The following is a 14185-nucleotide window of genomic DNA, read 5'->3' as shown; positions in this document are numbered from 1 at the left end:
TCAATGGTGTTTATACTTAATTTCATTTTATTTTAATTTTTTGTGTATTGTATTATTATTTATTTAATGGTTGAATTAATCTTGACTTGAAATTACAAGCTTACATATCCCCATCATATTTTGCGAAGTCATTATGGTGTATTGGGAAAAAGATTAGATTCTACTTTTTCCCGAGTAAAAACTCTTTATGTTATTAAGAAACTAATATAAATATTTCAGAGAATTAAACTTTTATGAAGTTGTTTTTATTGAAAAATTAAAATAAAAATAACAATAAATCAAATAAACTCTTATTTTTATTATGCTTTCATCTCAGTCGTTAACGGGTCTAATTTTATTATTTTTGAACTGGAAAATATCTTGAAATCATATATCTAAATTGATATATTTATAGTTAATAAGCTTAATGTAGACATATTACTTGTAAGCAATTCATATAATTTATTTTTCTTATTTTTATTATTGTCATAAACTCCGCTACTGTATTTTTAATATTTAATTACGCAAATTGCTTTTAAATATTTAAAACATACTTCTGCGGATTATTAGAATACTATATTTGTTTTTTTTTTGTTTTTAGTTTATTAAAAGTAATTCATTATTGTATTAACTTTAAGCCTCAACAGTAATTTTAATTAAAGGAAATGTTAATAAACAATAAAATTAAATACATATAATTCCTAAAGTCTACAGAATAACATTGTCATTAAGCAAATAAATAAAATAATTTGTCAAAATTAGTTTCAGATACTTAAATTGACGAATTATTCCAATTGATTGATTCCATGAAGTAAATGAATGAATGAATATGATTAAATTATCTTTACTTATGAATCACCTTTTACAGACGTAACTCAGGAATGTGTCTAAACTCATATAAGAAGTTTTAGAAAAATTGATCAGAAATGCTACTTTAAGACAATATATATTTAAGACATAGATACATCCACCGAAGAATAATAGAGAATATTATTAAACTCTGATGCTGTTATAGTAGGATTCCATCTTATATTACTACAGTACCCATTCAAACAGATTACTTATACTCCTAGTTAAGGAAAACAAAGTACCTAAGTGTATATTTTAAAACGCAACACACCACTTACTTACAAGACGCAAAGCATTGAGTATTAACTTAAGTAGTCTATATAGGATTATAGAGCGAATGTCAAATCTTTTTATCGAAAATAAAATAAAATCGAGAAAATCGAATTTGAATCTCTAGATCGTAATCTTAAATCACTCAACATAATAAAAATAAGTTATGTGAATATTCTGTTTACATAATTCATCTCATATAAAGATAAGATGAATTAAGATAAATTGCTCTGTGTCATCGATATAGCTAAATCACAATCTTAATTTTCCTTAAGCTACTCCTATGGAGCTCACTGTTTCCCAATGATTAACACATAGAAATTTTTAATCATTTTTCACTACATCAAACAAGCATAATCGGAATATCCTTTTCATTTTCATTTAGATTCCCGAAGCACAATATACGTAGTACTGATTAGGTTTTGTGTCGTGCTGCATGGCTAGTCTAGCTGATTCTTTAAAACTATCTTTGGCATCCGTCTGCAGTATACTATTCTAGCAATGCCTTAATTCCACTTTCTGAATAAATATGCACTCCAACACTCATTGACACTGGACTTACTGTGCTTTGTGGTCTAGGCTTTGCACCCATTGATAAATATCGGGAGCATATATGTGTTTGTATGTTTCAATTCTATGTACACATTACGTTTTAAATATTTATTTTGTTTTTTGTATGTACTTTGGTCGGAATTTTTTAAGTCCCTAAATTTTGATAGACTTTTACATTCACTTATCATCTATTAAGTTTAAGGTAATATGTCAACTCAACATTTTAACCTCAAACAGACTTATTAAGGTAAGTAACATACTATTACTGTACGAGACTATTATTTTAGATGTCTTGTATTTATTTCTGTGCTCAAACCTACAGCTTCTCAAATTTGTCGCTATAGAGATTTGCCTAGAGATTTGTCGCTATCATGCATGACTTATAAGTTTTATAATATGTAAGATGTACATTCAAAGGACTATGTGTACAATTTTATGACATTTCGATTAGTCAGAAAAAAAGTGACAGCCATTTAAGTGAAACTACTTTTTCAAAACAGCGACTACTGGCTATTTGCTAATCTCAAAAAAATGCTTGCCGATAAGAAATGCATCTCAAATGAAGAAGTTATTGCTGAAACTGAGGCCTATATTAAGGTCAAAGACAAATCCTTCTACAAGCACGACATCGAGAAGTTAGAGAAGCGTTGAAATGATTGTATTGCCCTTGAAGGAGATTATATTGATGAGTAAAAAATCGTACTTTGGCAGAAAAATTTTGTTTTTCTTAGTTAGTCACACAACTTATTGAGTGACGAGTTATATCATCAGTGGCAGACTTTGAGAAAACATATACATACATTCATACATTTTTAAGATTTCGTTTTAAACTTTGTACATAGAAGGAAATTCTGAATTAAAACTTAACATTATCATTCTACTATCTTCGATTAAATCTTAATTTCTTTTTTGTTGAATTAATTGTAACTAATTGATATTGACTTTTGACTCTTATTTTGAAAGTCTATAGTTTTGAAGCTATACTAAATCTTATATGATAAGCATTGGAAGAGCGAATTAAAAAAAAATATTTGTTTAAAGATTTTCTATTTAAAGATTTTTCTGTTTATACTGCGTTTGTTCATGTTTTATTTAATTTTTTATTTTTATATATTTAAATAAAAAATGCTTGGTGGCGTTTTTTGATGCTGTTAACTGGCACTTTGACTTTCGCTTATATGAAATAATAACTTTCTTTAAAATAAAATGCTGTAGTTATTGTGTATGACGTATAGTTAATAAGCAAACAAAGCGTAAATCAAACACAAATGCCATTCTACAGTTCTCTGTTCTGATATTCAGATGTCTGAGTTGGTGAATCAGCAGCTTTACTCTATTTTATCTGTGGACAGTTTTAAGTCACACTAAGTATAACTGAATACGGGGCTTTATAATATGATGAATCTGATGTCTTTGTATCTGCCTGTGTTTATCAAATTTCGCTGTATTTTTAGGATGCTGAGAGTTGGATTATTGTGACTGTCAATTATATTGATCAGTTTCAGAGCACAATCTTTAATGTATTTTTCGACTGAATCGACTCTCAGATCTCTGTAGATATCCGCTCCTCTTACGTACCATGGGGCGTTAACCAGTTTTCTTAAGTCAATATTTTGTCCTTTTTGAAGAATTTTTAAAGTTGAGTTTGGCGCTTGGCAAAACACAATACTGCCATAAAGTAGTCTAGGTTTAATAATCTGCTTAAATATGCTAACTCTATTCTTAATGTTTAGCTTCTTGCTGCTGATGAACGGGTAAAGGGAGTGTAATATTCGGGCAGCTTGAGCTCGTTTGGACTTGAAATGTGCTTTCCAGGAGTGCTTGTTATCAAAGGTTATGCCTAGGTATTTGAGAGTTCTCTGTTGTGAAATAAAAAACAAATCTTTAAGACTACTTAAAATCTTGAAGCTAAATTACAAAACTTTTAATGAACCCTAGCTTGTTGCCGATTTCTCATAATAATGTCATGTTTTTAGTGCAGTTTGTCAGCACTTGCCCATTTTTTATTAACTTTTTTTAAATAAAAGATATTTGTTTCGTTTTTTAGTGCTGTTAGCTGGCGCTTTGACTTTCGCTTATATGAGATAATAACTTTCTTTAAAATAAAATACTGTAGTTATTGTGTATGATGTATAGTTAATAAGCAAATGCGATTCTACAATTCTCTGTTGTGAAATAAAAACCAAATCTTCAAGGCCGTTTAAAATTTTGAATCAAAATTATAAAACTTTTAATGTACCCTAGTTTGTTGCTTTCGTCATACTTAATGATAAATATTAGACAAATTTACTGTTTTTTTTTGTTTGTTTATAATTATAAAAGCCTGTACACTTTTTGTGTTCACTAAATCATAAGAAGAGATGCCATATATGAAGAAAGTCAGAAAACAACAGCAAAAAACAACAACAATAAAAACAAATGCAATAACAAATATGGCGGCAACCAACATTTCTAGGGTTTCCTTCTATGAAATGCGTTTTCTTTTGCTTTTCATTTTCTACATTCAATGTAATTATTTTTTTTTCTTTGCTTCTTTTGGTTGAAATGCATTCCAATTTTTTATTTTTTTTTTGTGGTTGCAGTTCTTATAATTAAAAAATTTTCAACGATAATTTTAAAAATGAATCGAAAAAGTTTTAAAATAATTACTTTATCAATTTTGCATATAAACGAAACTGCTTGAAAAACAAATTTATTAACAACAATTCCATTTATAAAATATCTTGTGGTTTTGATTTTATTTATTTTTAAATAATTATTTTAATTTTTTTTAGCTGGTGTATAATAGCCTTTATTTAAATTTATTAATATATATTTAGAGTTTAAGTGAAACTACCTTGACAAAAACTCATAAGAAAGTCAATTACAATAAGATAGGGAAGAAACGGTCTCCAAGAAATCGAAGGCATTTTATCTGTAATCACTGTTAAGCCAATTCATCTTTCAGATAAAACTGAATATATTCAACAAATTTATATCTATCAGATCAGTAAATAAGCGATCATAAAAAATTGAAGTCTCTCATCTGTACTTTCGCACAAAGATATAGAAAGTGTTTAATGCATTCTATCTCATATTTATCATAACAACAAGCTGCACAGTCCATTTGTTTAAACATGTCCCGCTGGAGCATGGGTGCAATAGCATAGTGCCCCGTCACCACACCAGTAAGTGCAACACACCAAATTACAGGTTTGCTAAAGACCAAAAGATTTCATTTCATTCTTTTCTAATCTTGGCTATAAAGTTCAGGTAAATAGAAGAAATAGCCAGTATTTTAAAGAATTACACTCATCGCATATATATGCACCTAAACCCGCTGGTGACACACCTGATGTCCCCTTCCAACACTTTTACAAGGCTAAGAAGGAAAACATCTAGAGATATTTTAGATATGTATATGTAAATCACACACTGTTACTTTAAATATATATGGATATGTCACTGGGCATAGTCCATACGTGTCTTTCTTTTTTTAGATTGTAATAATTATTATTACGATTTATAATTATACATTATTACTTATTGTCATTCATACCTGACAGATTGTAATAAAATAAATGGATCTCAAAAAAAAAAAAAACCTGTCACAGCGATAATGAATTCTTCTATGCTCCTAAACATTTCACTCCTCCGACATTGTATTTATTAGTAAGTCTCATTTACATGCATTTCAAAATCTCTTCTCTTCAAAATTCTATTGTCGGTTATCTCATTCCTAAGTCCACGAACCTAGCAAAGAGAGACCTTACAATATTCGATGTGTTTTAGTAATTTAAGGCATTTGATTATGAACATCGATTTCACAGTCTTGGTTTCGATTATCTTATGGATGCGTGACTATTAACAAAGATAACGATATTTAAAGTACAGTGTTCATAGTTATCAAAGTAATAAACACAGTCATTCTACTTATGTGACTTTTACTATTAACCACAGTTACCACGATACTATTATTTAAGAGGTCAACCTCAATTGATTTTTGTCAAACAAAAAGTCTCTTCAAGTCTCTTATTATGATTGCCCTGCTATATGGAGTAGAAGCCTGGGGTGGTATTTTCAATTGAAGGTCCAGGTGACCAATGATATGAAGGCACTCGATACTACGATCTGTTGACCGCAAGCTAATGATCAGGTTGGCTGCGGAGGCTACTGGAGTGAAAATATGTAAGTAACAGTAAAACATTTGATATAGATTATTTAAATCTCCTTTTTTATATAAAAACTTAAATCACACAATACAAAGGTTGTCTACACCAATTGTCAAACTTAACGATAACATTTTATTTGTTTCTTACCTAAGTACTTTCATACTTATCCGCTATTTATGTTAACATTAAAGTTGAGTTGAGTAAAAGTTAAAGAATACAAAAGAAAAAGAAACAATGTTTGTATACAAAAATAATAACAACCAATTTGCAACAACAACAATGTTGCACGTAGGCCTATTAGCGCATTGTGTTACCGTATACAGAAGAAATATATATAACTTTTTTATCTATCGTATTTATTTAAAAGGAGTAGTAGTGGAAAGAAGCTAATAATTTATACTATAGAAAGTGTTGAAATATTACAACGAAAATATGTTTTCTTATAAGAAAATTACATGGTGATCATTTATGTATATCATATTCAGAATTCCCTATAGTGACGTTTATATCCATAGATCCATTCACTAATACATTTTACTGATCAACATTTATTCATCTCTGCAATAGGAGAGTTGCTTTTGAAAGCCCTTCTAAACGTGCTTTTACGCTACAACAACAAAACCAATCAAATAGTTTATATGAAAATCAACAACAACCACTTAAGTCTATTTGTTGTTGTTGTTGTAAGTGATTTTATTTGATTTTCAAAACAACAAACAAAATAATAATACAGAAAATTCTTCTATGCTTTATTTGAATGTTCGTAAAATTCGATATAATTTTGATTAATTTATTTTTTTTATTTTGCTCTGAAAATGGCGTACATATACACGCCACCCAAATGCATTTAAATGTTTGTATGCGTGTATGTGTGTGTGTGCGTGTGTGTGAATGATTTCTGCTTAAATTCAATGTCAAGCATTGATATAAGAAACTTTAATAGCTTTTAACAGACTGTTTTGTTGTAATTGACGTAGTTGTTGTTGCTGCCTTTGCTGTTTTTTTGGCCGTTTACTGTTTGAATTGTATTGTTGTGGTTTGTTTTTTTTTTAGTTTTTAAGTACATTTGCAGTCTGTTTTCTATGCAATTTGATATATTGGAATGTACATTAAAAATAATCCGTTACAATTGTTTTTGTTTTCGATTCGCGAAAATTTTTGCTTATACAAAATAAAAAAAAAAAATAATGAAGAATATTTTAAAAAAAATTTTAAATTTAATATTATGTTTGTGATTTTATATTATTCATATAGAATGAAATACGCGTAGCACATTGCAAAGTTTAGCATTGTTCACTTTTCACTTTTCACATTCTTAGTACTTATGCGTAGTACAAACAGCTGCTGTTGGATTATTTTTTTTAGTTAGACAGGCCTCCCTGCCACCCCTACTCTTACTCATTAACCACTGCTGATATTTAGAGTCAATTCTTACAAATACGCCGCTGCTGACACACTAACACAAGTACAACACGCACACATACACACATATTTGCATTTAAACAACAACACATTGCGCAGTTAATTGCATAGAAATATTGTTTTTTTTTCCTACTAAACTTAAAAAATTTTTAATTGCAATTAATTTAAATTAAATTAAATTAATTTATATTTATTTCATTGTTTAATAAAATACGCACTTTGTTGCAAATATAATTAGACGAATTCCAACTTCCAGCTTTCCTACACTTCTAGGGCACATAACACTTTCTTACGTTTAATGTATTTTCTTTTTCATTATCTCTCGTTTTGTAATTTTAATAAACTTTTTTCGTAATAAACTTTTTTTTAAAATTTTTTTGTTGGTTTTTTTTTACTTGTACTTCTTATGTTTTGCTGCTCCTAAACGCACATAAACTGAGAAGTTGTAAAGATGATGATGAAGTAGGGTAAAAAAAAAACTTACACCGCGACCACTGTCAACAAACTACAATATGACAAGACATTAGCCAAAGCTGAGGCGCACCACTACGTGCGAGTGAGCTAGCGAACGAACGAGTACAACAAAAGCATTTTATATGTCCGACAAATATAAAAATTCCTGCATATGTCGTAGTCGGCCAGACTTAAAGCTAACAATATTTATACTCTATGCTATGCTAGTAGTCAACCTGTATTCGTAGTTGTGCAATTCTGTTCTCTAGCAAAAACAAACCAAAAAGCCCAGACCACAACTACGTTCTAAACAACAACAACAATACCAAATAATCATATATATCAAATGCAATGAACAATCTCCTCAGCTACTTACAACAAACTCTTCTTTTTGCAAAACCAACTCAAAAATCGCAAATGAAATAATGCCAAATTCTCTTAAAAAATATTTTTAATTTAAAAATGTATTAAAAAAAGCCCAAATAAAAAACTCATTCCTTTAAAGAGTCACTAAAGAGCGACATTATCGCCAAAGATTGAGCAGCTATCACAGTTACAACGCCAAGATACGTGCGGACAGATAAAAATGCCGGCTTTTCTATGTATTGGTTGGCAATACAATGCAAGCAGAATGTAACTCATTCATTCATTCATTCAAACATGCAAGTCGCCCTAGAACTTAATAGTATCAGTCAGTCAGTCCTCAATAGCCTGAGTAAAGTACTAAACTTTTATACTCCCGCCATTGCTTAACTATGTTAATGTTCCTACCAAAAAAAAAAAGCAACAAAATACTTATATAGTATAGTTTTGAGTAAAACTAGAACTATAAACAAATATTATTTTTCTTCTCTTTTTTTTATAATTTTATATTTAAAAATTAAAAATGTGTCGGAAGAATTATGCCAATAACACAGCAATACAGCAACACGGCAACACTGCTGCTGAGCGCTCAGTTAAGCTCATATTAGCAAGCTAACTTCATGCAGTTAACTTATAGAAATTCTCCTGTAAGTAGGAAACTACGCTAGCGTAGCAACATGTCAGGCGCACAACAACAAGAACACAGCGTTAAGCTCACACTCAAACTACGTCCACTCACCAAGTTCGACTAATACATTTACACCAAAATCAAAAACAAAAAAAAAGACGGCAAAAAAGTTCACCACATTATTTTGCTCATTAATAATGCTCAGAAATGCACACAGCTAGCGCATTGGCATGTAAGGGGTAAAGCAAAACTTACAGCAGAAAAAAAAGTGCATTGTCTATGTGTTTATATGTTTAAGAGTTTTCATATGAAAATTAACTCAGCTTAAATTTTTTTTACACGCTGTTTTTCTCACTCACGTTTTTTACTTCAAAATAGAATATTACTCAGCATGGACTTCTGCTACTGCGTTTGCTGCTGCCGTTGCTGCTACTGCTGCTGCTATTGTTGCCGGTGCTGCACTTAAATTACGCTCCCACTGTTGCATTATATATTATTTACACTCAAAAATTGTAACGCGACGTATGTTTCATTCAATTTTTTCGCATTCGCTATTTTTTTACATAATTTTCTACTGGAAATCTTAAAATTTTGGCTCAACAGTTATTTATTCTATGTTTGTTTGTGTTGACAAACGTATCTCAGGCGATTGCTTTAATTTGTAACGGACGAGCTTTATTTCTTATAGACTAAATATTTAAGTTTTTCTTTTTCTTTTCTTGTTTTCTTTTGCTTCTATATTACGAGTATTTGTTATAAAGCTTGTAACATTGCGGCGGCAGAACGTAGCGCAAAACGTGCACAAATGCAACTGACTGACAAGCTGAGCGGTTGGCTCGTTGCACATGCACTTTTCGTAAAAAAAACTTTTTTTTGTAATATTATTTTTTTTTTTCTGTACGAATGATGAATTAAAAAATAATGCAAAAATTATACTAATAAAGTAGGAATTGCAAAAAAAAAAAAACGAAAACATTTAATATAATAAAAGAAAATGACAAAAATTGTGTAGAAATTGTAAACAAAAAGCAACGAAAATGAAAATTAAAAAAAAAAATAAAAAAACTGAAAAAATTCAGTTGTACTGCGTCATATTTACAACTTGAAAGTGGACGAGACTGAGTTGAAGATATTTTGACTCACTTAAATTCGCTAAAAGTGCGGGCGGGGGAAGCTGCTGGTAAGGGTTGCACTTTAGCAAGTTCAATGATTTTTAATTAAGACTTTCTTCCTTCAATTAAAATATTCCACTTATTATCTTTCTCTTTTCTTCTTTAATACTCACTTCTTTTATATCTTCAAAGTAGGGAACCGGCATTTTACTAAAAATATTGATAACGTTATGTTTTTACTATTAAATTGAAATTATTATTATAATTATTATATATTGATATTAACTTTTTTTTCCAAATTTAAATATTTTAAAATTTATAAACAATAATATAAAAGAAATAAAGAAAAAACTAAGGCTGTGTTTATAACGCGTAAGTGGAGACAGAATCCGTCGAGAGTGAGAGTGGATGATATGGTAATGAACTAGGATGATAGCGTTAAATATCTCGGGGTCATGTTGGTCAAACGATTCTCAAGGCTTAAGCATGTTCAACTGAAAATAATTAGCTGTGCCAAAATTCTTTATCACCTCCAACCGCTATTCAGAAATTAAAATTTCAATGCTAAGAACAGGAATCTGATATATAACCAAATAATTCGTCGTCTTCTGTATGGATGTGTAGCGTTTAGCAAAGCTTCAAACACTACTATTCGCCAGCTAGAAATTGCACAAAGCCAGGCTCTGATAAGACTTTTCAAAGTACCATGGTACATTAGGACGAATGAAATTCTCAGAGACCTCAAGATCCCATCAAAAAATATAGAAAGGATAGAGCCCTGAAATTATTTACGAAAACTGACAGACTTACCAACACCGCGTTATCAAATCTCAGAATGGTTACAGGCTCCTCGGGGAGGTATGCAGATCTGAGGTCAATTATTGTTTAGTCTGATGAAGTAATAAACAATAATCCAGTCAAGGCGTAAAAAGGGGTTTTGAAAATACCTCGAGTTAAGAAGGAGTAAAAGTGCTCAAGTGCACTGGCTCAAATAACTTCAACATAATAAAAAAATAAAAAAAATAAAGAAAAGTAAAAAATACTTATCTGAATATTACCTGTCTGTTATCTAATTGTTACTGTTAACTAACAGAACTGTTAAACAAGATTATGAGTCGATCATAATTTGGAGTATATTCGAAAGACAAATTCAGGCTTTCAAAAACTGTTTTATACAACAGGGAACTATATGGACTATAAAGAAAACACTAACTTAGCCGGCATTTAACCTAAACAATTTATAACGATATATTTTACTTTAAAAATGTTGATTATTATTATTTTTTAAAATTAACTTATTTTTAAATTCAATATTTTCATATTGCTAAACAATGATAAGTAAAAGAACAACGAAAATGACAAATAAAAAACTAAAAGAAAAACTCTGACCATTACCAGAAAGTTATATGAATGTTACTTGACAGCTTCTGTTAACTAACAGAACTGCTAAATACGATTATGAATAAGTCCATCATGATTTGGAATGTATTCGAAAGTTAGATTCAGTCTCCTGAAATCTGCTTTATAAAATAAAAAATTAACTTGAGTTTAAAAAAGAAAATTGATGCTTAATTATTAAATATAACCATGGATGAATCATGCCCCGAGCAATTATAGACTCCTAAAATCTGTATTTAAGAGAGCACAAATGGATTTCACTTTAAAAGGATGACCTTATCTTGAGTTTTATTCGTATATTTTAATGTTAATAAATCATGTTAAGATCTATGCGCTCATTCATGCTTCAGCTGATCATTAAAGACATTCAGACCGAATTCGGTTATAGAAGATTGGATCAATTCTAATTGTCACAGACAATTAAAATTATAATTAGTAGCACATTCAGTTTAATTTAACATTCAATATATTTTTGTAAATTTGTTGTAGGAAAAGAAATTATATAGATAAAAATATACAGAATATTAAGTCTATTTTTAAATCCTCTTTTATTTTATAAAAATTACTATTAAAACAAGATTAGTGAATTTGGATTTGTAATTGGTGTTTCTGTGAGAGCTACACATAATTTTACAGCGATGGATTAAATTTTAAATTGATTGATTGAAAGTTTACACAGATTACAGGAACGTTTAAATCTTTTAATATAGTGACAATATTTTAATATAGAGGCGTAACTCTTCAACACTTACGCCTATTTATTTCCATTCATAGTTCTATTAATATTATGTTTCATATTACTTTTAGATGATGGGTAATCTTCTGGTTACTTATAGAGAACACCTCTACTAATACCTAGAACACCCTTTGGAACATATACAACTGAACAATAATAGTTGACCATTCACAAGGCTGTTGAAGACATCTTAGTTGATCTCACGGAAATGGATCCAAACACTATTGGAAAACAAAATGATTGATAAATAAATGAGGTAACACAATTTATATTTTTGATAAGTTATGAGATGTTTTTCGAAGACATCTACATGAACATCATTGAAATGGAACTGAACATAATTGGTTCAGTGGTTATCTAAAATGATGGGCAAATACATTGGGGAGTATATTTAATAATGCGTTATAAAAAATAACAAATGAATAGTGGCGTATCTTCAGGTAGATTCCTACCTTGACGATATGATCAACGCATAATGTACTGCAAAAATGCTATCAAAATAAATACTTTCTAATATATCTACCCTCTCTCCCCACTTGCTAAAATTCTGGCTACAAAAGTGTTTTTAAGTTAATGTAAGGAACACCAGATGTTGTTCTTCGTGATGGGCACGTTTACTATATCCCACATTGTTAAAGATATCTACCATCGGTACCATTGTAGCATCTACCTCAGGACGTCTTCGATAGTCGTAACGCAACTAACGTGGGCATACAGAAATTTATATAAAAACTAATGTATAAGTTTGTAATCAAACTGTCATTTAATAAGCTATAGAAGCTTATTAAATTTCTTTCAGGAAAATATTTAAGGACAAACAGTCCATTGACTCATTTGATAAGCTGTATAAGTTATTGAATAAAAGATATACGTGCGTACAATTGGATGGTTAAACTAGTAGCAAAATTTCAATTAAAAATATATGTTTTTTATAATTTGGATATTCCAATTTGTGTTACATTAAAACGAAGGATAGATACTATAGCTTTACCAAAACCGCAAGGTATCCTATATTAAATGTTTCAACCAAAAACGCACTAAAACAGTCTTATCCAACACTGTTATCCCAATCACATCTGTAAGTAGTAATACTATTTCTACTACTATTATTACAACTATTATTACTACTATTACTGCTACGATTACTATAGTTCAGGCACTACAAGTTGCCAATTACTTCACGATAATATTTTCGATAAATAATTTTAACAAAGCAATCGATTTTTTTTATTATAACATTTTTCATGACATACGTCAAAAATCATATTCTAATATTTAAAAAACCATTTAGTTATCTTAGTTCTTTGAACTAATAATTGATAACTTCTATCTTTTTTTTTTGAAGCAGATAATTTTTTAGAAACTCCTTTCTAAAAAATGGGAAAAAGTATACATTCTAGTAAGTAAAATAGAAAAGAATAAAATTAGGTTTTTTTGAGGAATTTTAAATCAAAAAATTTTTTATTTATATAGTGACCACAAGACAAAAAATAAGACAGGAAAGTGGTCCACCTATTTTAGAAGCTGTAATCAATAATGATGAAGTGAAAAATGGGACTGCACGTAAACGTAAAGGGCAAAAAAAACAAAAACCTCAGAGGAAGACAGACAGTAAAGCTGCTGAAGAGATAGTTTACCCAAACATAAACAAAACCATCTTAAATAATATCAAAGCTTTAAATCTAGAAACAAAAAGAAGAGCGGAAGAGCAGGTCGCAACAGAGAATCAAGAGAAACATTTTGGATATAATTTTAATTTACGTAAGAAACAGTTATTATATTTCTGTAATACTTAGTTACTATTATTATTTTTCTCTTCTATAGATGAGCCACTCAGTAGTAATGTTAGTAAGTATTTAGAGCAAATTTATTTAAATCAATCCGACATTAAGACATCATTTAATTGCAACAAAATAGTAAAAGAATTTAATACAAAATTAGTTTAAATAGACTATATAACTATAAATTTAGGAAATAGTTCAGGACTTAAGTAGAATTATATTAGAATTTGTCTCTTTCAAGCAAACTTAGATAGGACATTTTATTACAGGATATAAAAAGTACTGAAATTTGCTTAGGTCTAGTGCCCATTACGATATCAGTGGCTAATTTATTTTAACTCATCAACTTCCTCTTACAAATCATCTGGTTTTTATGACAAACTTTACTAGGTTCATTAATTTAATTGTACCCAATTCTGCTCATTTTGCAAAATCAAATATTTAAGAAGATTTGAAAAAAATAAGCAATCTTACATTGTTTAATAGATCTT

At 29.4% G+C, this 14185-nt stretch overlaps 1 protein-coding gene across 1 annotated transcript in view; it reads left to right on the top strand.

Annotated features, from left to right (window-relative positions):
* Nucleotides 1-13202: 13202 nt before the first annotated feature.
* Nucleotides 13203-14185, top strand: part of LOC119676297 — a 17470-nt gene continuing 16487 nt past the window's right edge. Inside the window, exons 1-3 of the mRNA XM_038087537.1 lie at nt 13203-13312; nt 13387-13674; nt 13738-13761. Of these exons, the coding sequence (XP_037943465.1) occupies nt 13291-13312; nt 13387-13674; nt 13738-13761 (334 nt within the window). The 5' untranslated portion in view covers nt 13203-13290. The remainder of the gene's footprint in view (nt 13313-13386; nt 13675-13737; nt 13762-14185) is intronic.

The sequence above is a fragment of the Teleopsis dalmanni genome, chromosome 2 (genome assembly GCF_002237135.1).
Source record: "Teleopsis dalmanni isolate 2A chromosome 2, ASM223713v2, whole genome shotgun sequence".
Taxonomy (NCBI): domain Eukaryota; kingdom Metazoa; phylum Arthropoda; class Insecta; order Diptera; family Diopsidae; genus Teleopsis; species Teleopsis dalmanni.
Note: the sequence above shows the minus strand (reverse complement) of the source record. Positions and strands in the feature narration are given on the sequence as shown.